The 26,172-nt window shown below is 42.3% G+C and overlaps 1 protein-coding gene across 12 annotated transcripts in view; it reads left to right on the top strand.

Moving 5' to 3' along the window:
- Positions 1–26,172, top strand: part of LOC119942833 (E1A-binding protein p400-like) — a 124,306-nt gene that overhangs the window by 49,076 nt on the left and 49,058 nt on the right. For 8 of the 12 annotated variants that reach the window (XM_038763827.1, XM_038763823.1, XM_038763828.1 and 5 more), the window contains 18 exons: positions 1,080–1,220; positions 2,650–2,728; positions 4,834–4,877; positions 7,160–7,217; positions 7,941–8,030; positions 9,682–9,786; positions 11,375–11,568; positions 12,116–12,293; positions 13,749–13,885; positions 14,745–14,914; positions 15,703–15,877; positions 15,992–16,128; positions 16,617–16,803; positions 17,063–17,229; positions 17,856–18,025; positions 18,995–19,231; positions 21,426–21,590; positions 23,187–23,354. In XM_038763827.1, the coding sequence (XP_038619755.1) occupies positions 1,080–1,220; positions 2,650–2,728; positions 4,834–4,877; positions 7,160–7,217; positions 7,941–8,030; positions 9,682–9,786; positions 11,375–11,568; positions 12,116–12,293; positions 13,749–13,885; positions 14,745–14,914; positions 15,703–15,877; positions 15,992–16,128; positions 16,617–16,803; positions 17,063–17,229; positions 17,856–18,025; positions 18,995–19,231; positions 21,426–21,590; positions 23,187–23,354 (2,602 nt within the window). The remainder of the gene's footprint in view (positions 1–1,079; positions 1,221–2,649; positions 2,729–4,833; positions 4,878–7,159; positions 7,218–7,940; positions 8,031–9,681; positions 9,787–11,374; positions 11,569–12,115; positions 12,294–13,748; positions 13,886–14,744; positions 14,915–15,702; positions 15,878–15,991; positions 16,129–16,616; positions 16,804–17,062; positions 17,230–17,855; positions 18,026–18,994; positions 19,232–21,425; positions 21,591–23,186; positions 23,355–26,172) is intronic. The other 4 variants (XM_038763829.1, XM_038763830.1, XM_038763826.1 and 1 more) reach the window with 1 other exon arrangement.

Raw genomic sequence — 26,172 nt, 5'->3', positions numbered from 1 at the left:
GCCTGCCCAAGGCCACACAGCAGACAAGTGGCAGAGCTGGGGTTAGAACCCATGACCTTCTGACCCCCACGCCTATGCTCTATCCACTGTGCTATGCTGCTCCTCTGGGAAAGGATAAATCATCATCATCATCATCATCAATCGTATTTATTGAGCGCTTACTATGTGCAGAGCACTGTACTAAGCGCTTGGGAAGTCCAAATTGGCAACATATAGAGACAGTCCCTACCCAACAGTGGGCTCACAGTCTAAAAGGGGGAGACAGAGAACAAAACCAAACATACTAACAAAAGAAAATAAATAGAATAGACATGTACAAGCAAAATAAATAAATAAATAAATAGAGTAATAAATATGTACAGACATATATACATATATATGCATATATATGTATATATATATACATGTATATATATATATATATACATATACATATAAATCTTAGTGAGCATATGGCAAGCTGGTTTTCGAAGGCCGTGAGTTACCCAGGTGTTTAGGGGAAGTGAAAGTGCTGAAATGGCAGTGGTTTGGAAAATAGACTGGGAAGATGAGAGATGAATCAGGTAAGGTTTCCCGGAGGAGATGCGATTTCGAAAGGATCCTGAAACTGGAAAGAAAAGTGGTCTACTGAAGTGAAGTCCGAGGAGATTCCAGGCAGAAGGGAAGATGTGAGCAAGTGGTCAGTGGTGAGAGGGAAGAGAATGAGGCCCAGAGAGTAGCTGGGGTGGCGTAAGAAGGGAGAGAGGATCAAGAGCATGGAGAGCTGATTGAATAACCTAAAACCAATGATCAGGAGTTTCTGATCGATGCAGAGAAGATTGGGCAACCTTTGAGAGGTTTCTGGGTAGGCGACGACAGATAAAGATCGTCAGCTTGTGCCGGCTCATAAAATGTGGTGTTTAAATAGGACTGCAGTGCTGGACGTAGCATATGTAAAATGAATAAATTTACAGACGGTGAGCCAACTCTGACCTGCAGATCGGAATGAAGGAGTCATTTAGTCTGTAGAAAGTAAAAATGAAAGGGTCTTGCAAACTACTGTTGGTGTTATAGGCGTCATAACCTTGTTTGTTTATCAGCTTGTTAGAACCGCAGCTCGCTATCACGAAGAGAAGAAACTGCTTGAAGAAAGAGGCAGGAAAGAGGAGCAAAATCGATTAAGACGAATAGCTGCTTCCACTGCTAGAGAAATTGAGTATTTTTGGTCAAATATTGAACAGGTACAGTTGTCTTGAATCTGTACATTCTGAATTCTGTGAAAAGAATCCTATTTTATTGTCATGAGTAAGATTTTCATAGGAAAAGCAATAGCAATCCTTACAGAACTTCCTTCCTAAAATTGCTGTTATCCCATTGCTTGTAATGTTCCTTAATCTACTATTTATAATATTCAAAGAGCGTCTAGGTACTGATAATATAGATCATTAAATAATAATAATAATAATAATGTTGGCATTTGTTAAGCGCTTACTATGTGCCAAGCACTGTTCTAAGCGCTGGGGGGGATACAGAGTGATCAGGTTGTCCCATGTGGGGCTCACAGTATTCATCCCCATTTGACGGGTGAGGTCACTGAGGCTCAGAGAAGTGAAGTGACTTGCCCAAGGTCACACAGCAGACATGTGGCGGAGCCGGAATTCGAACCCATGACCTCTGACTCCAAAACCCGGGCTCTTTCCACCGAGCCACGCTGCTTCTCATAAGATGGAGATCATGTGTTCTCCATCTTTTTTTGTGGCCCTGACAGGTTTTTGGCTGTATTTATTTATTTATGTGGTGCCTCCTTGCATTATATCTCTAATAACAGTGTGAGCACTTAGTGTTTAAGCTCTTACTGTTTGCCAAGCACTGTTCTACATGCTGGGGTAGATAAAAGTTATCCAATTTGGAACACAGTCCTTGACCCACATGGGGCCCTCAGTCCGAATCGAAGGGAATAGGATTTAATCCCCATTTTACAGGTGAGAAAACTGAGGCCCAGAGAGGTTAAGGGACTTGCCCAAGTCACACAGTGGCAAAGCAGGGATTAGATTCCAGCTCCAAGCTGCTTCTCTAATCCAGAGCTTTTATCTTCTACAAGTGCTTTCATAAAATTTAACTTATATTTGTCCCCATAACAGCCCTATGAAGTAAGTACAGATAAATGTTATTTTCCCCATTTTATTACTGATGAGCTCCAGAGAGGTGAAGTGACTCACCAAAGGTCTCATAGCAGGCTAGTGGCAGAGTTGGGCCTAGGACCCAAGTCCCTTGATTTTCAGTTCCACTAGGATCATGCTGTCTCCCGAAACAATCATATCTTGAAAATGATATGAATGTTCCCATCCAAGGAATATCCTGAAACATGTTTAGATTTGATAATGAAGAACCAAGTAACTTCCGGCTATTTGTTTTACCATTAGTAGGAGCTAAGGCAACTTTTTGGCCAAAGTGGTGCTGAATTTCTTCTCTTTCCTTTCCCATCCCGCCATTAAATGCAAAACAGATGAAAACTTGAAAAAAACCCATTCTGACGGAAAATAGCACGATACAAGATTATTTAATAGGAAAGAGAAGCCTGTATTTTAATGTGTGTTTCTCATTTTGGCCTTCAGGCCTTCTTTACCTCAGAAAAATCTTGTTCCTTGTTTTTTTTATCCTTGCTTGTAGGTTGTGGAAATAAAACTGCAGATAGAGTTAGAAGAGAAAAGGAGAAAAGCCTTAAATTTACAGAAAATTTCCAAAAGAGGTAATTTCTTTATTTTACTAAAATTTCTCTAGAGTGAAGCAAACATTTTGTTTATAATGCCTTCTTAATAATTATTTACTCATACTGTATTTTCTTTTAGTTCTTGTCCCAGAGAATCAAATAGAAATAGTCTTTCTCCAATTTTAGCATCTCTGAATGTTCCGCAACCTTTTAAAAATTTGTACTTGCATTCGTTCTTGGCTTTCTTTTATTGATTGTTTCCAGAAAACAGTTTTAAAGTAGCTGCCGGAAGCAGTGTAATTTTAGCACCTCAGTGGTCCTCATTGGAATGAATGAGAAAGGATGTGAAGATGTAGGTGGAATTTGTCAATCTGAATTTGGACACGAGCATTGTTAGGTGCTTGTGATTTCTAGGTACTCCTTTCCTAGTGTGTACAAAGTGTGGTGTATAGCTTGTAGCACACTCAGATACTGTCAGAAGAATTGGTTTGTGCATTTATATGTTGTATAGCGTCGGACAATAGTAGTCTACAGAGTGACTTTTCATTAATATTGGTTTTTCCAAGAGTTCAGTTTGAAATTTTAGGAGAACTGGGTTTATTTGGTGTAATAAATTCGTAGATTTCTTCTAGCCTACAAGCTCCTTGTGGGCAGGGAATAGGTTTATCGACTCCACTGTATTCACTCCCAGTTGTCTCGACACGAAGTAAGCACTCAAATGCCATTGAATGGTTGATTCCCCTCCGCCCTACCTCCTTCCCCTCCCCACAGCACCTGTATATATGTTTGTACAGATTTATTACTTTATTTATTTTACTTGTACATATTTACTATTCTATTTATTTTGTTAATGATGAGCATTTAGCTTTAATTCTATTTGTTCTGACGACACCTGTCCACATGTTTTGTTTCGTTGTCTGTCTCCCCCTTCTAGACTGTGAGCCCGTTGTTGGGTAGGGACCATCTCTATATGTTGCCAACTTGGACTTCCCAAGCGCTTAGTCCAGTGCTCTGCACACAGTAAGCGCTCAATAAATACGATTGAATGAATGATTGGCATTTTGAGGAAATGAAAAAAACCCAAGCACAGTAGATCACAAATTCATTTCCCTGCCTGTGGTTTAATGCACCTGTCCGCATACGTTGGAAGACAGTGGAGCATATTAACTTTGTTTCCCTGCCGTCCTTATAATGTTTCAGTAAATCAATCAGTGGTATTTATTGCATGATTTGTGTGTGCAGAGCATTGTACTAAGCAAGTGGGAGAATGCAGTATAGGGTAGGCATAGGCAATCCCTGCCCAGAAGGAGTTTGCAGGGTAGAGCTAGAGAAGCAGCATGGTGTAGTGGCTAGAGCATCGACCTGAGAATTAGACGTTCATTGGTTTTAATCCCAATTCCCCTACCTGTGTGCAGAGCACTGTATTAAGCGCTTGAGAAAGTAAAATTCAGCAATAAACAGTGACCTTCCCTGCCCACAATGAGCTCCCAACCCAGTGCTTAGAACAGTTTTGGCTTAAAGTGAGCACTTAACATGTACTATTATTATTATTATTATTGTTATTATTATTCTTATTATTACAGGAGACAGACCTGATCTAGGGAAAGATATGTATTTGAGTGCTGTGGGGCTGAGGGACGGGTGAATAGCAAATGTCTAAGAGCTGGGAGCAGCTAAGTAGAGAATTTCTTACTCGTTTGTAATAGACACATCCTCCTTACCTGTAATAGAGAGGTTGTTGAGTCGCCTTCCGTGAAGGATTTGAAGAAAATAATAGACAATTATCTGGACTGGATGACTTATTTACCCATGCTGAATTTATTTGTTTTACTTGTACATATCTATTCTATTTATTTTATTTTGTTAGTATGTTTGGTTTTGTTCTCTGTCTCCCCCTTTTAGACTGTGAGCCCACTGTTGGGTAGGGACTGTCTCTATATGTTGCCAATTTGTACTTCCGAAGCGCTGAGTACAGTGCTCTGCACATAGTAAGCGCTCAATAAATACGATTGATGATGATGCTGAAGGCAGGAACCTTGGCCCGATACTAAGATCCTCTAGGTTTATCATTCTACGATCACACTGTTTTGTGTAGTTGAATCACCGTTGGGTAACTGACATATGTTATTTGTTTCCATGAAAAGATTCAAGGCCTAAGGAGCATCTTGCTATATCAGAAAATTTTGTGGTGAGTTCCCTTTTGTTTTTCTGTAGTCCTAGAGTGAATATAAAGTGTATAAAATATTTTCCACAATGGAATATGTCCTTTGCAAGTATCTAAAATAAGAAATGAATGATTGATTCCTCAGCTTTGTATAAAATCCAGTCCGTTCTCGGAATCAACTTGTGATTTTTAATACGTTAGCTCTGGGCGTTCATGGGTGCACACCGGGAAAATCAGATAGGCCAAAATCAGGTAAGCAGAGACTCCGGGCAAGTCATTTACCTAGGCTTTGCCTTGGGGTTTTAGTAAGAAGACACTTTTTTGTACATCTGTGTTTGTTTTCTGTCTAGGTCTCAACCATTTCTTAACAGCCCAACTGTTCATGCCTACCTGTGATATTCAGCTTAGTTTTGCCAGGTTTCCGCTTGAGTGTTTCTTGTGGCTCTGTGAATATAAAGAAACCTACCCGAAGTAATCGGTCCCTTTTTTTTGTGAACGTTTACTGATCCACCCTTGACTGACTGCTGGGTAGTCTGGCAAGCTGGCAATCCTGGCCTTTTCTCCCCTACCAGTCTGCCAGCCAGCCTGGGGGACAGTCCTAATAATAATATAATATAATAATAATAATAATAATTGTTAAGCGCTTCATTCATTCATTCGTTCAGTCATATTTACTGAGCGCTTACTGTGTGCAGAGCACCATACTAAGGGCTTGGAAAGTACAATTCGGCAACAGATAGAGACAGTCCCTACCGAACAACGGGCTCACAGTCTAGAAGGGGAACACAGACAACAATAGCTTACTATGTGCCAAGCACTATACTAACCCCTGGGGTGGATACAAGCAAACCGAGTTGGACATGGTCCGTATCCGTTGTGGGGCTCACAACCTTAATCCCTATTTTACAGATGAGGTAACTGAGGCCCAGAGAAGTGAAGTGACTTGCCCAAGGCCACACAGCAGACAAGTGGCGGAGGCGGGATTAGAACCCAGGACCTTCTGAGTCCCAGGCCCATGCTCTATCCACTACACCATGCTGCTTCCCCCTACACCTACCCAAGCTGGCATCAGCTGAACCTCAATCAGATAGTAGAGTATATTTACTTATTATTATTATTGTTAGTAAGCACTTAACAAATACCATTGTTATTATTAATTATTAATAATTACAATGGTATTTGTTAAGTGCTTACTACGAGTAAAGCACTGTTCTAAGCGCTGGGGTGGTTACAAGGTGATCAGGTTGCCCCACGGGGGCTCACAGCTTTAATCCCCATTTTACAGATGAGGGAACAGAGGCACAGAGAAGTTAAGTGACTTGCCCAGAGTCACACAGCTGACAGTTGGCGGAGCCGGGATTTGAACCCATGACCTCTGACTCCAAAGCCGGGCTCTTTCCACTGAGCCACGCTGCTTCAGCAGCCACCTTGTTCTGAGTAGTCCCAGCCACTGGATGAAGCAGCATTGCACAGTGGATAGAGGACGGGGCTGGGAGTTGGAGGTAATTGGTTCTACTCCCGGCTCCAGCACTTGTCTGCTGTGTGACCTTGGGCTAGTCACTTCACTTCTCTGGGCCTCAGTTACCTCACCTGGAAAATGGTGATTGAGATTATGGGACAGGGACTGTGATCCAACCCTATTTGCTTGTGTCCAACTCCAGTGCTTAATACAGTGCCTGTCACCTAATAAGCACTTAACAAATACCACAATAATAATAATAACAGTTATTATTATTATTTTCTCCAATGCATTGGCTGACGGAACCCACTTGCCTGGTGTAGTCACCAAACAAGCTCTTCAGTGGAAGGTGGTGCTTTAAATTTTCACACTGTAGAAGTCATCGATAAGAAAAAAGCAAGAGGGTGTGCAGGCTGCAGCTTTAATCTGCTGTGTGACCTTGGGCAAGTCACTTAACTTCTCTGTGCCTCAGTTCCTTCATCTGTAAAATGGGGGTTAAGACTGTGAGCCCCCCGTGGGATAACCTGATCACCTTGTAACCTCCCCAGCGCTTAGAACAGTGCTTTGCACATAGTAAGCGCTTAATAAAAGCCATTATTATTATTATTATTATTAATCTTACGTACAATTAACAAGCCCATCAGCAGGAAGCAGAATGATTTTGAGAAAAGACTCCCATACAGACTAAACAAAAAAGCCAGACACAGGGCCAAGCATAAAGCAATCCCATCAACATTGAGCCCAGCTGACAGACCCCATATGTATTTTGAAGCATTTCATAATAGCGCGCAAAACCTGATAAGGCTGAATTTTCCTAATGTAAAGCTTCTTTTTTCTCCACGTTTAGGATTCGGCAAAATCTGGAAGGAAAAGAAAAGCTAGCACGTCTCTAACTGATGATGAAGGTCTGTTGTTTTTCAAGCCATGCCAACTGTATTTGCCATCTGCCAGGCCTTTTATTGAATAAAACATAGAATGTTTAAGGAATGGGTTCCTATAGGATAGGCCTGAAATTTAGGCTTTTTTAAAAAACAAAAAACAAAACAAAAAAACCCCCACAACTTGGGATAAATTTGACCCTTATATAAATCACCTGCAGCTCCATCGTCTGCAACTCTCCTTGTGGTGAGTATATTACGGAGGTAGCCTTTGGCCTCAGGGGATTTCAAATCCTGGATGTCAGTCAGCATGTTTTTTTGAAGAAATGACTTATTTTGTTGTAAAAAAAATTTCGCTTAAGCTTGGAAATGGAAACAGGCCTTTAGCTTGGTCTTTTGTGGTAAGGATCGAAAAATGTCAAATCTAAAGGATTGTATAAATTGTTTTAAATTGAGCGAGGGAAATATACTGTACAGTCCGAGTCAAAATTTAAATAAGGGCTTCAAATTTTCTGACTGTCTTTGGGAGCCACAAGTGAATTAAAAGTATGTTTAGCAGTCTGCTAAAAGGAAGGGTCTGGTTTTTAATAAATAAATACTGTCTATAAGTAAGATACTCTAGGGATATTTCTGGTAGACGTTTCCTCAAAGCTAAATGGACTTACCTTTATGCAGTTAAATTATTTTAAGACTCTAACATTGAAATTCAAATTTTTGTTTTTATTAACAATGTTGATAATGCTTTTTTAGTGGAAGATGAAGAGGAAACAATTGAAGAACAAGAGTCGAATGAGGGGAATATAGACCATCAAGCAGAACTGACTAATTTAGCCAAAGAAGGTGGATTATCATTAAAAATATTTAAATTTGTTTTAGGAGCATAGTAGAATGTCTTAAAAGTTCTTTCTAGAGTAAATCCTAGCTATTCTTGTATTTTTTATGTTGAATGATTCCAAAAGTGAATACTTCTATAATAATCTCTCTGAGTAATTAGCTTATTCTTTTCTGTCAGTAGTTCATGTCCTTCAAAAAAACCAGTCAATTGAAGTTATGTATTAATGATTCTCAATCATCTATCAAATTGAAATTTCTTTGGGATTTTAAAAAGTTCCTAGTGGTGGGATTAGAGCTCCTTTAAATTACAAGGAAATTTTCATTTGACAGATGTAGTAACGTTAAAGTTGAATTCTGAGGTAACCATCTTGAAGGCAGGGATTGTGCTTGCCTTTTCATTCATTCATTCAGTCGTATTTATTGAGCGCTTACTGTGTGCAAAGCACTGTACTAAGCGCTTGGGAAGTACAAGTCGGCAATATATAGAGACGGTCCCTACCCAACAACGGGCTCACAATCTAGAAGGGGGAGATGGACAACAAAACAAAACATGTGGACAGGTGTCAAGTCATCAGAACAAATACAAATAAAGCTAGATGCACATCATTAACAAAATAAATAGAATAGTAAATACGTACAAGTAAAATAGAGTAATAAATCTGTACAAATATATATACAAGTGCTGTGGGGAGGAAAGGGAGGTAGGCGGGGAGGATGGGGAGGAGGAGAGGAAAAAGGGGGCTCAGTGTGGGAAGGCCTCCTGGAGGAGGTGAGCTCTCTGTAAGGCTTTGAAGGGAGGAAGAGAGCCAGTTTGGTGGATGTGCGGAAGGAGGGCATTCCAGGCCAGGGGGAGAACGTGGGCCGGGGGTCGACGGCGGGACGGGTGAGAACGAGCCACAGTGAGGAGGTTAGCGGCAGAAGAGCGGAGGGTGCGGGCTGGGATGGAGAAGGAGAGAAGGGAGGTGAGGGAGGAGGGGGCGAGGTGATGGACAGCCTTGAAGCTGAGAGTGAGGAATTTTTGCTTGATGCATAGGTTGACTCTACCAAACACTTCCTATAGTGCTGTGCACACAGTAAGCACTCAAGATTGAAAGTTTGTGTTTCCTTATTTTACATTATTAACATTCCCAATCCATAAAAGTGATTTTTATCAAGCATAGTCTGCTTTCTTCTATCACCTGCCACGGAAATATTCATTCAATCGTATTTATAGAGCGCTTACTGTGTGCAGAGCACTGTACTAAGCGCTTGGGAAGCACAAGTTGGCAACATATAGAGACGGTCCCTACCCAACAGCGGGATCACGGTCTGGAAGAGCGGGCTCACAGTCTAGAAACATAATTGCGATAACTCTCAATAGCAGGGAGCTGAAGTATTTCTTTGAGTAAATGTATCTGTACATTAATTTTTTTAACTTGTACTTCCCAAGCGCTTGGCACAGTGCTCTGCACACAGTAAGCGCTCAATAAATACGATTGATGATGATGATGATGATAAAAGAGAAAGTTAATGCCAAAGTTCATCTTAACTAAACTTTTTTTTTGCTTTACTGTGCAATGTTTAATACTTTTCTCAATGCATACCCAGTTTTTTCCATTAAATGGAAATATTCTTGTTGCATAACCTTTGGGTGCACTCTTTCCTCTATTTTATACAGCTGAATTACCTCTGGGTGACTTGATGAAATTATATGAAGGTGCCTTTACTCAAACTGTTCAATGGACCCAAGTTAAGCCTGACAGTGAAGAGACCAGTGAAGAAGGTATACTTACTGTGGGATTCTGTTGCATATATTTCGCTGTGTTTAGCACTCATTTTTTTAAAATAAGGAGGCCTGCATGTTTGATTTCTCAATCAGGGCATTTGTATGCTTGTAAGCAGAGCTCTGTACTAACCACTTGGGAAAGTTTAATTCAGTAGAGTTGATAGACACAATCCCTGCTCACAAGGAACGTAATTATAGGAATTGATTAAAATGGTTAACTCCTGTTATTACCGTAGTAATATTCTGAGCTCCCCCATTCCATTATTGCCTACCCCCATTTAAAAAAATGTACCATTACCTGGATATTTTCTATCAAAGCCCGAAGAACAGATCTGAAGGGATGCCAGTGACTGTGTCACTTGGACTAATCTGTAATTCATATGAAGCAGCGTGCCTCAGTGAGAAGCAGCGTGGCTCAGTGGAAAGAGCCCGGGCTTTGGAATCAGAGGTCATGGGTTCAAATCCCAGCTCTGCCAATTGTCAGCTGTGTGACTTTGGGCAAGTCAGTTGACTTCTCTGGCCCTCAGTGACCTCATCTGTAAAATGGGGATTAAGACTGTGAGCCCCCCGTGAGGCAACCTGATCACCTTGTAACCTCCTCAGTGCGTGACCTCATCTGTAAAATGGGGATTAAGACTGTGAGCCCCCCGTGAGACAACCTGATCACCTTGTAACCTCCTCAGTGCTTAGAACAGTGCTGTGCACATAGCAAGCGTTTAATAAATGCCATCATTATTATAATTATTATGTGTACCACATAACTGATTATAGGATCATATTCCCGCTGGCAACCTCCAGAAATTATTTTTATACGAGTCCAGTGATGAGTAAACCCCTCATGGTCACATGGGGGTTTTGCCAGAGGAAATGGGTGGTTCCAAGATTTTGGAGTTCTAAGCCTTAGGTTACTGTGGTAGGCCCTGGAAGAGGGAAAGTGGAGGGCCGCGAGGCTTTACCTTGTTCCACTGCAGCAGTTTTTGTTTGATTTATGGTGGATGTTGCCCTCAATTCTGCCTGGTCCGAAGGGAAGGGAGGGTGACATTGGCTCTACTAGTCCTCAGGGCTGGTCAAGCTGTTACAGCCTTCTAAAATCTCCTGGCATCTGTGCAACTGCTCAAAGAAGTATCTGAGCTGTCGAGAGCTTTCTTATTCCCGAGACTACCGAGCAGCTGTGGACTTTCTTGGCATGCACGGCACTGGTTGCCAATTATGTTGCCAGTTTGTACTTCCCAAGCGCTTAGTACAGTGCTCTGCACACAGTAAGCGCTCAATAAATGCGATTGATTGATTGATCGTCCTGATCCACGGTGGCCCCAAAGCCCTACTCGTCCAGATCAATCAGTCAGTCGTATTTATCGTATGCCGAGTGTTGTACTAAGCCCTTGGGAGAGAACAGCACAACCATACAACAGACACATTCCCTGCCCACAGTGAGCTTCCAGATCACTCCTTTAGGCCAAATTGTTTGAGCGTGAGGAGTATATGCAACCGCTTTCTTCTTTTCCTGCTCTACGGGGTATCTTTTTGACATTTGCTAATCTCGGGCGCGGATGACTCCGTCTGATTAGCCTTTTTGATTTTTCAGATGTGGAAGATACTGCAGGTGATAGAGAGAGCCCTCAGAAGGAAGTGGTTCTTATAGATTCACTTCTGAGCATCGATCAGTTTAAAAGCGCCGAAAGAACAAATATCGGAAGGCCCAACACGAGAGATATTGCCGAGGTGGCTGCAACGGCGGAGATCCTGTTACCTAAAGGCAGCGCTCGTATCACGACAGCGGTAAAGCTTTCGGTTCTTATAAATCAGAGAAAAATGATATGGCTTTTAGCCATGGAAAGCTTTCGGTTCTTATAAATCAGAGAAAAATGATATGGCTTTTAGCCATGGAGCATTGTTTTTCTTGTTTTAGGTATAGGAACCCCCCTGAATGAAAGCCTTAATTATCAGTCCCTTTCTTGAGATAGCTACTTGACTACTTCATAGAGTAGTCAGTTGGATAGCGAGTACATTCACTTCTTAAAACATCGGGGCTCCTGCCCGGATACAATGCAGTGCGGTGTTGGAAGAAACAGTTTGACGTGTATGCGTGGCGTCAGTCAAGGTGTGAATGCTGTAGAATGAGTTTTCTGTTATGCTAGTTACTTCAGGAGCATCCCACCACCCCAGTACTACTCACAGGATAATTTCAGCTTCTGAATTGTTCAAGAGTGGTGCTCAGGTTTCTTGTTTTTTCCTCCAGTGGGGCCCCTTAATTTTATTGTATTGTAGTTCTATAGGTCATCTCTTTTTCTTTTGATTTTCATTAGTTTTTATATGACTTTTACAGGTGAAGTTTAATACTCCCTCTCTGTTGTACGGAACACTTCGAGAGTATCAGAAGATTGGATTAGACTGGTTGGCTAAACTCTACAAAAAGAATCTTAATGGCATTTTAGCGGACGAGGCTGGGCTTGGTAAAACTGTGCAGATCATTGCCTTTTTTGCACATTTAGCGTGTAATGAAGGTAAGGAGTTTGCTTCAAATCGGTTTTGCGATTTTGACCGTATTCCTCAAACATTTAGGGTGGGCAAATGAAGTAACTTCCAAACTGTAAGGGTTGGATGTGGGAACTGGTAATGAGAGTTTGTAGAGTCCTCTTTCTGAATGATAATAGGAGAGACCTCTGGCTTTTTACCCCCGTCTACACTGTAAGCTTGTTATGGGTGGGCAATGTTCCCTCTAATTCTGTTGTGTGGCACTCTCTGAAGTACGTAGTACAGTGCTCTGCACATAGTAAGTGCTCAATAAATGCCATTGATTGACTGATTGATTTTTTTTTCAATAAAATCCAGTCCCTCTGGGAAATGGGAGAGGCTAAATAATTTGTTCTAGTTAGGGTCAGTCCAGTGGCTGGGGCTGGAAAAATTTTTGCTCATCGTAAAATAAGTGAATCTCTCAGAAAATAAAAATATGTTAATACATTTTAAAATATGACCGAAGGACTCATGGTGTGTGCTGCCAGTAGCATCCACGTAATCCTTCGCTGGTGAACATAGAAAGGGTTTGTGATCATTTTATGAGATTTAAGATTTTTTTCTTTTAGCTTCCCAGCAAGGCAGGTTAATATCTATTTTTCAGATTCTGATTCTCTAGTCTTTTAAAAGCAAGAGTACCATCTCAATTTTAGGCCTCCCATTTTTAATCTTGACCACAAAACAATGACCAGTTAGCAGTATTCGTTTATTTACACTATGCTGAGTACTGTACTCAACATTTGGAAAAGTACAATAGCGGCCACGATTCCTGTCCCCAAGGATTTTACCGTTTAGGAGAGGGGCACTAAAATAAGTTCGAACCAGAGGGAAGAAACAGATTTTAAGGATGTGTAAGTGCCAAGTGTGGTGAGTACCCAGATGCTTAAGTCATCTAGAAGTACCAGTGATAAGCAAGGCCTAGTGGATAGAGCACGAGCTTGGAAGTCAGAAGAACATGGGTTCTAATCCTGTCCTACCACTTGTCTTCTAGGTGACCTTGGGCAAGTTACTTGACTTCTTTTTACCTCAGTTACCTTATCTGTAAAATGGGGATTAATACTATGAACCCCACGTGGGGCATGGACTGTACCCAACCTGATGAACTTGTATCTATCTCAAAGCTTAGTATAGTTCTTGGCACATACTAAGCGCTTAACAAACCCCTCTCCCCCCCCGAAAAACAAAAAAAAGAATGTGGGATGCTTTGAAGTTGAGGGGAGCAGTGGTTTGCCGGATGAAAATGGGGAGGAAGTTCCTAAGCAGGAGGGTGGTTGTCAGTGAGAGGTTGGCGGTAAGAAACGAGAACGAGGCACAGTGAGTTGGTTGGCTCGAAGATAACTGAGTATAGGTTAAAATCTATATGTGCCAATTGTTTTCATGGGGTCTTAAGCCAGAATGTGAATTAGCCATACATTCTTGTTTTCTACATCTGCTCATCTCTGCAGGAAACTGGGGACCTCACCTCGTTGTCGTGCGGAGTTGTAACATATTAAAATGGGAGCTGGAATTGAAGCGCTGGTGTCCTGGGTTAAAAATACTTCTGTACTTTGGCAGCCATAGAGAACTTAAAGCCAAGAGACAGGTATTATTGTCTTATTAAAAGAAATAGACTTTACGCATCGTACATCTTGTAGCTGACTAGAATTTGACGGGGTCACCGACTGTGAAGTTCACTTTATGGAAGCGTGGGTGTCTGAAAAAGCCTGCGTGGGACAGGCAGTTTTGACCCCACCAGGCACCCACAAAGATGGTCCCATATTGTGTCGTGTTTGCTTTTTGCCCCTTGAAGGAGCACAGTTGTCTCGTAACAAATGCAAATTTCATAACATGATATCTTTGCTCCACCAGTCTTGTGAATTCTCAAAATATGAGAGATTTCAAGCACCATAATTAGCATAACTCTAGCTTTCTGCATATTCATTCATTCATTCATTCAATCACATTTATTGAGCGCTTACTGTGTGCAGAGCACTGGACTAAGTGCTTGGGAAATACAAGTTAGCAACATGTAGAGATGGTCCCTACCCAACAGCGGGCTCACAGTCTAGAAGAAGGAGACAGGCAACAAAACAAAACATATAAACCAAATAAAATAAATAGAATAAATATGTACAAGTAAAATTAATAAATAGTGTAATAAATCTGTACAAACATATACATATATACAGGTGCTGTGGGGAGGCGGAGAAGGGGGAGAGGAAGGAGGGGGCTCATTCTGGGAAGGCCTCCTGGAGGAGGTGAGCTCTCAGTATGGCTTTGAAAAAAATATGGAATGCTTCACGAATTTGTGTTTCCTCCTGCATTGGATGGCTGTAAATTGAGGAATTTCTTATGCAGTGCAGTTGTGAGCCATTTAAATTTACGGCCCAAACATAGTGGAATTCGTTCCAAAAAAGAAAGAAAATGCCTCACAAGTATTTATGATGTTTTCTGTTCTGCAGGAATGGACTGAACCCAACAGCTTCCATGTTTGCATCACCTCCTATAAACAGTTCTTTAAAGGACACCAAGCGTTCACAAAAGTGAGGTGGAAATACTTGGTTGTTGATGAGATGCAGCAAATAAAGAACATGACCGAAAAGCATTGGGAAGCACTTTTCAATCTACGCAGGTTTGCAGTCACCAGTAAAATCTCTTTTTCCTGAAGTCTTCTCCTTTCTTTATCATGAAACAAAATTAGTTTTGTTCAGTTGTCCTCTACTAGCTTGTAAGCAGTTGGAAGTCAGGGGTCATGTCTTCTGCTCCTAAGCAACTAATTCAGTGCTCAGCACATAATAAGCTCTTTGTAAATAAAAGAGCTCTTTATAAAGCCATTTATATATACGAATTTTGAACTTAATGCTTGCTTTGAAAGGATAGCTCTTAGAAACAATTAAATACCTAGGAATTACTTGGAATTCATTCTTAAAATCCTGTTTAATAATAGTAATGATGGCATTTGTTAAGTGCCTACTATGTGCAGAGCACTGTTCTAAGCCCTGCGGGGGATACAAGGTGATCAGGTTGTCCCACGTGGGGCTGAAAGTCTTCATCCCCATTTTCCAGATGAGGGAACTGAGGCCCAGAGAAGTGAAGGGACTTGCCCAAAGTCCCACAGCTGACAAGTGGCGGAGCCGGGATTAGAACCCACGATCTCCGACTTCCAAGCCCGGGCTTTTGCCACTGAGCCACGCTGCTTCTCAGGGACCTGGAGTAGTGATTGTCTTCCCTGTTACTTCACAGTTAAACTGGGCCTGAAAATTTTTGTCTTTTTCTTAAAAAAACAACAACAAAAAAACCAACCAACAAAAAACCAAGAAAACTCCCCAAAAGACTGTGCAGCCTCTCCCACTCCTTCTACCCCCAGATACGCATTTTAGGCAACTCCCAACCTTCTGTTCCCTCTGCTTTTGTTCACAGCCAACACCGTTTGCTTCTGATAGACGCTCCTTTGCACAACACCCTGATGGAGCTGTGGACCATGGTGCACTTTTTAATACCAGGAATTTCCAGACCCTATCTGGACTTCCCAGTGAAAGCAGCTAATGAGGAAAACCAGGATTACTACCATAAAGTGGTCATAAGATTGCACAGAGTATGTCCGTTTTATCTCAATTATTTTAATGAAAAAGTAGAAACTAGGGGCAGAGCGCATAACGCTGTTTCTGTCGCGATAAAGAGTAGCAGGTAATTGTTTGCCGTGTTGCAGATGACTCAACCGTTTATCTTGAGAAGAACTAAAAGGGATGTTGAAAAGCAGCTTGCAAAGAAATATGAACATGTGTTGAAGTGTCGCCTTTCTAACAGGCAAAAGATGTTGTATGAAGATGTTATAGTGCAGCCCCGGTAAGCTTTCCTGCATCTTTTGTTTTGTAGGTTTATTTCAACTCATATTTTCGGTAGGTCTGGAGAAAAGCGAGTGCAAATTGTAAAGTAAAGCTCTTCTTCCTTTGTAGTGAATGAAATTGTAGTTCGTAGTATATGTTAATTAGTTGGAATTCAAATCAGCAGGGTCTGAGACTGATTTCTAAGTAACATTCTGAAGAAAATTAAATTACTATAAGGTAATCATGACCGCGTGTCACTCCATCGTATTTATTGAGTGCTTACTGTGTGCACAACACTGTACTAAGCGCTTGGGAGAGTACAATACAACAGGAGACACATTCCTGCCCACAGTGAGCTACAGTCGTGGGGCAGAGGGGGCCGGTCTGGAGGTGGGGAGGAAACAGGAGGATTCGGGAAACAGAAGAGCCGGAATCTTGAATAGTCACTAAATTAGGCTGTAAAATTAAACATGAAAAATTTTAATACTCTTTTTCTTTACCCATCAGAACACAAGAAGCTCTTAAAAGTGGACATTTTGTCAATGTCCTTCATATCTTAATGAAGCTGCAAAAGATATGTAATCACCCCGCTCTAATAGATCCCAGACTTCCTGGCTCCTCTTATGTAGCAGAAACATTGGAATATAGATCTGCTGCTTTGATTTTAAAGGCTTTGGAGTTTGATATTTGGAAGGTAAGTAGAAGCCTAGAAATTAAAAAAAAATGATGGCCATAATATTGGAATATACTTTCAATTAGGTGGGATTGTGCTGATTCGTTCTGGAATTATTTGCTGGAATATATTTGTTTGAAAAGTAGGGTTTCTCCAAAAATAGGAAGTTTGGGTTTATTTTTTTGTAACACCTGGCCCTGATTTCTCTGTCTTTCATTTGCTTGATAAAGACCATTAAAACACAAAAGGCAAGTAAATCATTTTTCCATTTTACTCTTAGGAGGCAGACCTTTCTCTATTTGATTTGATTGGATTAGAAAGCAAAGTGACACACTATGAAGCCCAAGTCCTAGCAAAGAAAAAGGTGACCCGCAAGCTTATTGAAGAAATCTTCAGTTCCCCATCTCCTCCAGCCAGACTCAACCCAGTCAAGCTTAAACCAAGCAGGTATTCAGTGTTTTAAAACGAAGCCTGACAGTAAGATACAAATCATGAAGCAGCATAACGTTTAAGATGTCCCTGCTTTGAAAAGAGCAAAGGTCCTTATTTTAAAGCACTGGACTCTTCTTGATGTAGAGTGCCTTGTCTAACTTCCAAAGGGGTTTTGACCTTTCTTTTAACATCAGAAAGGATGCTGGTTACCCTGTAGCCACTGAGGGTCATAAAATTAACTTTATTTGTGCTTAACCACCCTAAAGCAATCCAGGTTTAAGCCATCAAAATGGGGGAAATGTTTAACTCTTTTCTAAAGTATTCCAGTGCCTCCAAGCCGTTGAAAATCCAGCAAAACAGTGCTGAGATCTGAGGCGGTGGATGATCTGATGATCTGAGGGTAGTGTCATAAAGCAATTGCATGGAATTGTCCCAAAGATGAAAAATGCTTTGTGAAATGGATTTACTCTACCCTAAATACTAATAAACAGGACAAAGTGAAGACAGTCCATGCGATGATTGTACGCGGTGGTTTTTACTGTTGAAGAGAAATGCCTGCCAGCTTTTTGAGACAAATTCGGGAGATGCTTTTGATCATGAGCTCTTGCCTCTAACTTTCTGTCCTGATGAATTGTGCCCAGGTTGTTTCAGCCCGTTCAATATGGGCAGAAGCCCGAGGGGAAGACTGTAGCTTTCCCAAGTTCACAGGCATCCCGTTCAGTGAGCACCACGGCAGCTACAGTAAGCCCTCAGGGTCAAGTTCGAGGAAGGTCTCCCATTGCCACGTTCTCAGCAAATCAGGACACAAAAGGTATGAGTGACGTGTGTGCCTCTTGTAGTAGATTGCCCTGTGGGCCATACGTTCCAGTGGCATATAATTAAATGTTACTTTTTCTTGGCGTGGATGGTCTTGCCCGTTGTTTACTATTGTTTTTTTTCTGAAGTATAAAGGCAGCCTTGTCCTCTGCTCCTTTAGAAGACACCAAATGTTTTTGTCCTTTTTTGGGGGGAGATATTGATTTTAATAGCAGCATTCAGCATTTGCCTGATTTACTGAGAGTTTCCTTTCCTCCAGCGTAAAGTTCCAAACCTTAGAACTCAGTGACAGTCGTTCCCTTTACCGCTAATGAAAGGTTAAAAAGGCAAAGAAATTTGAATTTACGTAAGCATCGCCCATTAAAACCTGCGCTCTTCGATTTTAAAGATTGTATTTAGGCTTATCTAAATACTGGAAATGAGCGTGACCTTAGGTTTTCTGTTCGCAAAACCCGAAAGTCAGTTAGAAGATGTCTTTGAATAGCAACCGCCTCAAACGACATACGTTTTGTATCATCGGGGTTTTCAGTCTCATTTCCACTACGTACCCCCGAGACGCAAAGAATTCCTCGCGTCTCTCCTGCTGCAAAGGCTCTTTGAACGCCAGAAGGGTTCGATGGAAGCCTCCTCTGCATTTTGGTGTTGGGGAAATGATGCGATTTTGGAGGTTTGCAGTCGATCGCGGGGATGGGGCAGCCAGCTCTGTCCTTTTCCACCTACCCTGAAATGCCCATTTCAGACCCCGTTGAGCTCAAACAGAAATAGTAAGCGGAGAGCTGTCTCCTCCCGTTTTTTTTTTTGGTTTTTTTTTTTTTGAGTCCGGTCCGGGCCTCGGCCCGGAAGGTACGGGGCTCCTCAGTTGTGTGATGTTGTGTTCATTTTTCTTTCTTGCAAATACCGGTTAAAAATGTATTTCTTGAAGCACCTCTAACAGCTCTGCACAACCCCACCTTATTGATTGCAGCGGCCGCAGCCCCGTTTCAGCCACCTCAGGCCTCTACCAGTGCTCCGAGACCACAGCCACCAGCGACCTTCAGCACAGCAACTAGCACAGCCAATCCTGTGAAACAGCGGGGTCAGATCACTACCCAGGCCTCCCACCTAGGCCAGACCCAGCCTCAGGCCCCCTCCCACACCATCCAACAGAGTGTGCTGCCCCAGAGGCTGGTACTGACCTCTCAGGCCCAGGCACGGTTGCCTAGTAAGTGGCCTCCCCTCTCCAGGTTTCTCCCAAAAGGTTGTACTAAGCACCCTAGGCGTCTCTGCTATCCATTTCCTTTGTCTTTCCCCTCATCCCTCGCCTGTAGAGAAGTAGACCGGCCCTGCCTTCAGCCGGGGCCGTCGCTTCTGCACTGAAAGAAAAGGGAAAGTGCTCTCTTCCAAGAGATCAATGGCAAGGGGTGAATAGGGGGCTTCTTTTCCTTTTCCGTCGTTCTCCTCCCTATTTGCCACACATTGAACTCTGGATTTTCCCCAGGCAGCGCACGGGCAGCTCGGGCGTGGGCTCATTTGTAGTCCCGATGCGCGAGCGTAATTCGAACGAGGCGACTCTGTGGGCCAACCGTGACGCTTAGGCCAATTCGATGAGTGGGAGGAGGGTGTGTGGGGCGTTCCCTTTTGAACTTCTAAATGGCTTTTTACATTTTAAGAAAAACAACCCGGGAATTCGGGAATGACGGAAGCCAAGTTTTAGCTTGGGATGGAATTCTGTTGGTCAAATTGAAATTTGGTAATCGTGTTTATCACTCAGAGCTTCAAATTGTGAATGAGCAGTAGGCACTAACCTTGATCTTTTTGCAACAGAACTCTCTATGGTGGCTTGTAAAGATAATGTTCCACGATCCCATTTCTGCGTCCTTTCAGTGACACCCAACTATACGCGTTCTTTCGTTCCCCAGAAGGCGTTTTTGGAACCTTTGTTATTTCTGGAACATTGTGATTTCCTGCACCGCCTCAGACAATAGCTTCCTTATGTCTGATCTAGCAAAAGTGGGTTAAAGGGGTCTCTGAAAGTAAGGAAGTGTGGATTATTCAATGTAAGGAGATTTCAGTTTCATTTGCACACGCTACCCCTCTCCTTGCCTAGCTCTTCCCATTTCTGGTTGCCATTAACTAAAGAATAATTGGCCTTAAGGCAGAGGAAGAAAGTCATGTTAAAATCTCTATCCTGTTTCATGGCTCGTTCATTTTATTTCATTTTTCTTGCATGGGGGACAAGAAGAAATTGCTTGTTTGGGCTAATGAAGAAATTGTTTGAACAGGAAATTCTCTGCAGCGAGTAAAACTTGCTTTCCACGCTGGTTTGCCTTAGTCTTTCGTGCTAATGGACTAAGGGCCGGTACAGATTGTCTGTTAATTTATCTGCACGTGTCCCAAATCTTCCCCTTTTTTCAACTTCTACTCCTCTGTGACTTCCTTGTCGGCTGGACTTCTCACAAACAAAATTCTTTACTAATTATTCTTTTCGTAGAGCCACTAATAAGTCTGGAACATACATCCTTGGGTGGAACATTTAGACTCGAATATCAACCGCTCTGTAACAAAAATTTCAAATCTGCTGGCCAGTAATAGCATATGTGCACTGCTTTCTCAGCACACGTATAAACTGTTGCATGCCGATTTTCCTTTCCCCAAAACGGATGTTTTAAGACAACTTGAGCAGTTCCACATTTCGTTTCGTAACGAGCCATTTAAAATAATGACGGGGGCAAGAAACGCCTGAGGTTTTGGTGAAAATGAATGTGAAACTTCAGACTTTATAGTTGTATCAAATTCTTGTCTGAAAGGCTGATACAACCCTTTGAAATTTTGAACAGGTTGGTGCTCTTGAACAGAGTAATCCACTGTCCCCATGGTTACTAGGTATAATGGGCTCGGTTCTCATTTTAACTGAGACTTTCCCATAAATTTAGATATGAGATTGTTCCTATTATGAGAATTATGTGATTCTGTAGGTTGATATGCGAATTTTCTGGGACCATGCAAGCAGTTTATATGTGCTTTTTACAATTTGCTGGTTTGCAATTTTTATTTGGGGAAAAAATGGCAACTACAAATATTTCACCACAGGGTTTGGGTTCAAAAGTACATCATGGTAATAATTGGGAGCTGAATTACATCTCAGTCGTGGTTAAAATATTTGGTACTAGATTGATAGTAAACAAATTCTGGTCTTTACTTTGAGCTGGTATAATTACAGGTTTCATAATATTTTTTTTGACAAATGTGCCAAATTCCCGTCTTAAAGTGGTAGAGAGCAATATCTGATACCGTTCCTGTGGCATTTCAGTTTACATGAGGTTTTGCATGATGATGCTTGTGCCATAGTGTAGCGACCACGTGAAGGTTATGCAGAAAGGGCTTCTAATTAATCTTTCCGTCCTCCATTTTAACAGGTGGTGAAGTAGTAAAAATTGCCCAGTTGGCTTCCATAGCGGGAACACAAAGTAGAGTCGCTCAGCCAGAGACCCCCGTGACACTGCAGTTTCAAGGGAATAAGTTTACGTTGTCACATAGCCAGCTGAGACAGCTCACTGCGGGCCAGCCTCTCCAGCTGCAAGGTAAATGAATCAGGAACGATTAATTTGTCTGGAGAACTGAGAAAAAGCATCTGTGTATTCAGAAAGAAGCTTGAAAGGTGATAAAATTGGTGTTGAAAATTTTGTTGGGAGAAAAACGGTACGAAATAGTTTTGTATCAGAGATTGACCGTGATGTGTAAGAATTTTATGTAGGAATTAGTCATCTAGTACTCTTGTTTATTGGGAATGTCCTTCAAAAAAATCCTCAGCTCTTCATTGATCTGGACTAATAGAGCTGAAACTTTCTTGGAAGGGAAAATTTGTCTGTGACCTAAATCTTTTGAATCTTTTTATCTGACTTCAGTATTTTTTGAGGGCAGGAACTGTGCCTTCCATTTGCATTGTGTTTTCCCATGTGGGACAGGAACTGTGTCCAACCTGATTAGCTTGTAATAATAATAATAATAATAATAATGATGGCATTTGTTAAGCGCTTACTATGTGCCAAGCACTGTTCTAAGCGGTAGGGTAGATAGAAGGTAATCAGAGTGTCCCACGTGGGGCTCACAGTCTTACTCCCCATTTTCCAGATGAGGGAACTGAGGCCCCAGAGAAGTGAAGTGCCTTGCCCAAAGTCAGCTGACAGGTGGCAGAGGTGGGATTAGAATCAATCAATCGTATTTATTGAGCGCTTACTATGTGCAGAGCACTGTACTAAGCGCTTGAACCCACGACCTCTGACTCCCAAGCCCGGGCTCTTTCCATCCAGCCACGCTGCTTCTCTTGAACTTACCCCAGCGCTTGGTATAGTGCCTGGAACATAACGCTGAACAAATACCATTAAAACAAAGTGCTGTTGAGTTCATTAGAGTATTGAGGAAGTATTTTTAGGTGTTTTCATTGATGAGACTGAATGCCCAGAAGCAGTGAAGCTACTAGATGAACAGCTAGTACTAGAGTCTTTGAAATACCGAGTTAATCATGCAGAGTCGGTAGTGGTTCAGTGGTAAAGTTCCATGGTGGAGGCCGCGGTCTAGCGCAGAACCATGTTTATTTCAGATTGGGAGGAACTTGAATAAACTTGAAATAAATAATTGGGAGGAACTGTATTCCTTTGGTTTTAGTAGTGCAGCATCCTACTTGCTACCTGCCAATATTCAAATTCATTAAATTCATATTTTCAGGGGAGATTGGTTTGATATCTGATTGGTGCTCTAGTTTGTGTTCCACCGTTCGACACTGTATTCAGAGGAGTCAAAGAAGCTAGAGTTAAAGAAGTTAGAGAAGCAGCATGGCTTACTGGATGGAGCCCGAGAGTCAGAAGGTCATGGGTTCTAATTCTGAATGTGCCGCTTGTCTGCTCTTTGAACCTGGGCAAGTCCCTTCTCTCTGCCTCGGTTGCCTCATCTGTAAAATGGGGAATAAGACTGTGAGCCCCATGTGGGATCAGGGACTGAGTCCAACCCAATTACCTCACATCGACCCCAGGGTGTAGTACAGTGCCTGGCACATTGTAAATGCTTAACGAATGCCATTACTTTAATAATAGAATAATTTAGAAGCTCCGCACTTAGTAGGCACTCAATAGATACCACTGATTGATTAGTAACTATTCCTCGTGTGATTTAACTTATAGGCAGTGTTCTTCAGATTGTCTCTGCCCCAGGCCAGCAATATTTGCGCCCTCAAGGGCCGGTTGTGATGCAGACAGTGTCTCAGGCTGGAGCCGTCCAAAACGCTCTCAACGCATTGGGGAATAAGCAACAAGCAAATGTTCCGAGTTCTCCCGCGGTGACCCCACAAGGTCAGTAACTCCTCGTCCGGGAACCTATTCAAATATTCTATTATTTAAAAGCCGCCAGGTAGGAAGGAGTCTCTAAAGAGCTCTAAAATAAAATAAAAAAAGATAGCTAAAGTGACGTACTTAACAATTCTGTAGTCATTGTGGGCGAGGAATGTGTCTGCCAGCTGTGTTATATGGTACACTCCCAAGCACTTAGTATGGTACTCTGCACACAGGAAGAGCTCGTTAAAGAGGATTGATTGACTTGGGAGGTGATGGGGACCGATGGAAAGAGCACGGGATTGGAAGCTAGGGCATCTGTGTTCTAGTCTTGACTTCACTGCTTGCTTGCTGTGTGACCTTGGGCAAGCTATAAAATGGGGACGAAATACCTGTTCTCCCTCCCTTTTAGACTGTGCTCTCTGTGTGGAACAGGGCCTGTTATTCAAACGGATTATCTTGCATTTTAACACAGTGCTTTTCACATAATAGGTGCATAGTAAATGCACCTACTATGCGTTGGAGAAGCAGCATGGTGTAATAATATTAATGATGATGGTATTTGTTAAGGGCTTACTATGTGCCAAGCACTGGGGTAGATACCGTGTAATCAGGTTGTCCCACGTGGGGCTCACAGTCTTCACCCCCATTTTACAGATGGGGTAACTGAGGCACAAAGAAGTGACGGGACTTGCCCAAGTCACACAGCTGGCGAGTGGCAGAGTCAGGATTAGAACCCACAACCTCTGACTCCCAAGCCCGTGCTCTTTCCACCAAGACACGCTGCACGGGCATGGAAGTCAGATGGGTTCTAGTCCTGACTCTGCCACTTGTCTGCTGGGTGATTTGGGCGAGTCACTTCCTTTCCCTGTGCCTCGGTTACCTCATCTGTAAAACGGGGATTAAGGCAATTACTCTCTCCCCTTTCAAAGCCTTATTGAAGGCACATCTCCTCCAAGAGGCCTTCCCTGACCAAGCCCTCCTTTCCCCAAGCCCTCCTTTCCTCTTCTCCCACTCCCTTCTGCATCACCCTGGCTTGCTCCCTTTATTCATTCCTCCTCCCCGCCCCGCTCCCAGAAATTATATTAAGGTCTGTGACCCCCTCTAGACTGAAAGCTCATTGAGAGCAGGGAATGTGTCTATTTATTGTCCTACTGCACTCTCCCAAGCTCTTAGTACAGTGCTGTGCATGCAGTAAGCACTCAGTAAATGTAATTGAATGCGTGAATGAAAGACTGCGAGCTCCACTTGGACTGTGTCCAGTCTGATTACCCATATCTACTCTAACGCTTAGAACAGTGCCTGGAACATAGTAAGCACCTAACAGATACCATAAAAAAATCACTGTTAGTTCCATGGGACAAAACAATACATGAGCAAACCTTCTACATGCACTTCAGCTTTAAAAATCCGTCATTATCATTAGTTAAATTTTAATTTCGTACCGAGTACTGATTTCTAGAGTTGTCCGATTTCTCAGCTGAATTTTCTTCTTTTCTACCTTCAAAGGCCATAGTCATCGACATTAGATTTTCTATGAAATTCTGCTTCGTTAGTGACTTTTGGTAGTTTAATTTAACGCAGCATCTTCCAGATTCCTTTGGGTGATTAAATAAATGCAAAAACCCCAGAGAACTAGCTCTGGCCATTAACCTTAGTCCAGGCCCTGATAATAATAATAATAATAATAATGGCATTTATTAAGTGCTTACTATGTGCAAAGCACTGTTCTAAGCACTGGGGAGATTACGGGGTGATCAGGTTGTCCTTTCGGGGGGCTCACAGTCTTAATCCCCATTTTACAGATAAAGTGAGGCACAGAGAAGTTACATGACTTGCCCAAGGTCACACAGCTGACAATTGGAGGAGGCGGGGTTTGAACCCATGACCTCTGACTCCAAAGCCCGGGCTTTTTACTGAGCCACGCTGCTTCTCCTATCATCATGTTCCCACTCTGGCTCTGTGGGCTCTGGACCCGGTCTGCCTCAGCCACATCTGTGTTCTCCTTCTGACCCCAGCCGCCCCTCTCAGTTTAAAAGTTAGGCAGAGTGGAGGAAAATATCCGTGCACAGGAGAAGAGGCAGGCATCCCTTAGTCTGGCTTTTCTTTCCGACCAAATAAATCGTTTATCGCACGAAAGGTAGCAGAGAGTCCCAGCGTGTCTTTCGTTCCTGAAAAGCAACAGAGCTCCGCCTGCGTTTCTACACTTGCGTTGTGAATAAAGCACGAACTAGAACTTAGGTATGAGCAAAATTAATTCTCAAGTTGTTTGGGGGGGGTTTTCAGAGCTTTATGCAAATGGATTAATAATATTGGTGGAAATTTGTCTCAAAATGAACCCCCTAGGGAAAATTAAGGATGCGGAGAATAGAAATGGGGTGCTATATCCGTAAACTCTAGAATCCTTGCCAGAGAGAAGCAGCGTGGCTCAGTGGAAAGAGCCCGGGCTTGGGAGTCAGAGGTCGTGGGTTCTAATCCCGGCTCCGCCACTTGTCAGCTGTGTGACTTTGGGTAAGTCACTTAACTTCCCTGGGCCTCCATTACCTCATCTGTAAAATGGAGATTAAGACTGTGAGCCCCACGTGGGGCAACCTGATTACCTTCCCCCCTGGTGCTTAGAACAGTGCTTGGCACATAGTAAGCACTTAACAAATGCCATCATTGTTATTATTATTAAAGAGGCCAGCCATATCACGATGTCTCTGAGTCATGTTGTCCCTGTAGAGATGTAATATAAGCAAGAATATATGCTCTAACTTAGTAGTGGTATTTTTTTAGGCTTTTAGGTTAGGTCCATTTTTGGACCCAGGAAGCTTATTTCCTTTAATCTATTCAGTTG

Source organism: Tachyglossus aculeatus, chromosome 21 (assembly GCF_015852505.1).
Source record: "Tachyglossus aculeatus isolate mTacAcu1 chromosome 21, mTacAcu1.pri, whole genome shotgun sequence".
NCBI classification, from domain to species: Eukaryota; Metazoa; Chordata; class Mammalia; order Monotremata; family Tachyglossidae; genus Tachyglossus; species Tachyglossus aculeatus.
This window is presented reverse-complemented; position numbering and strand designations above follow the sequence as displayed.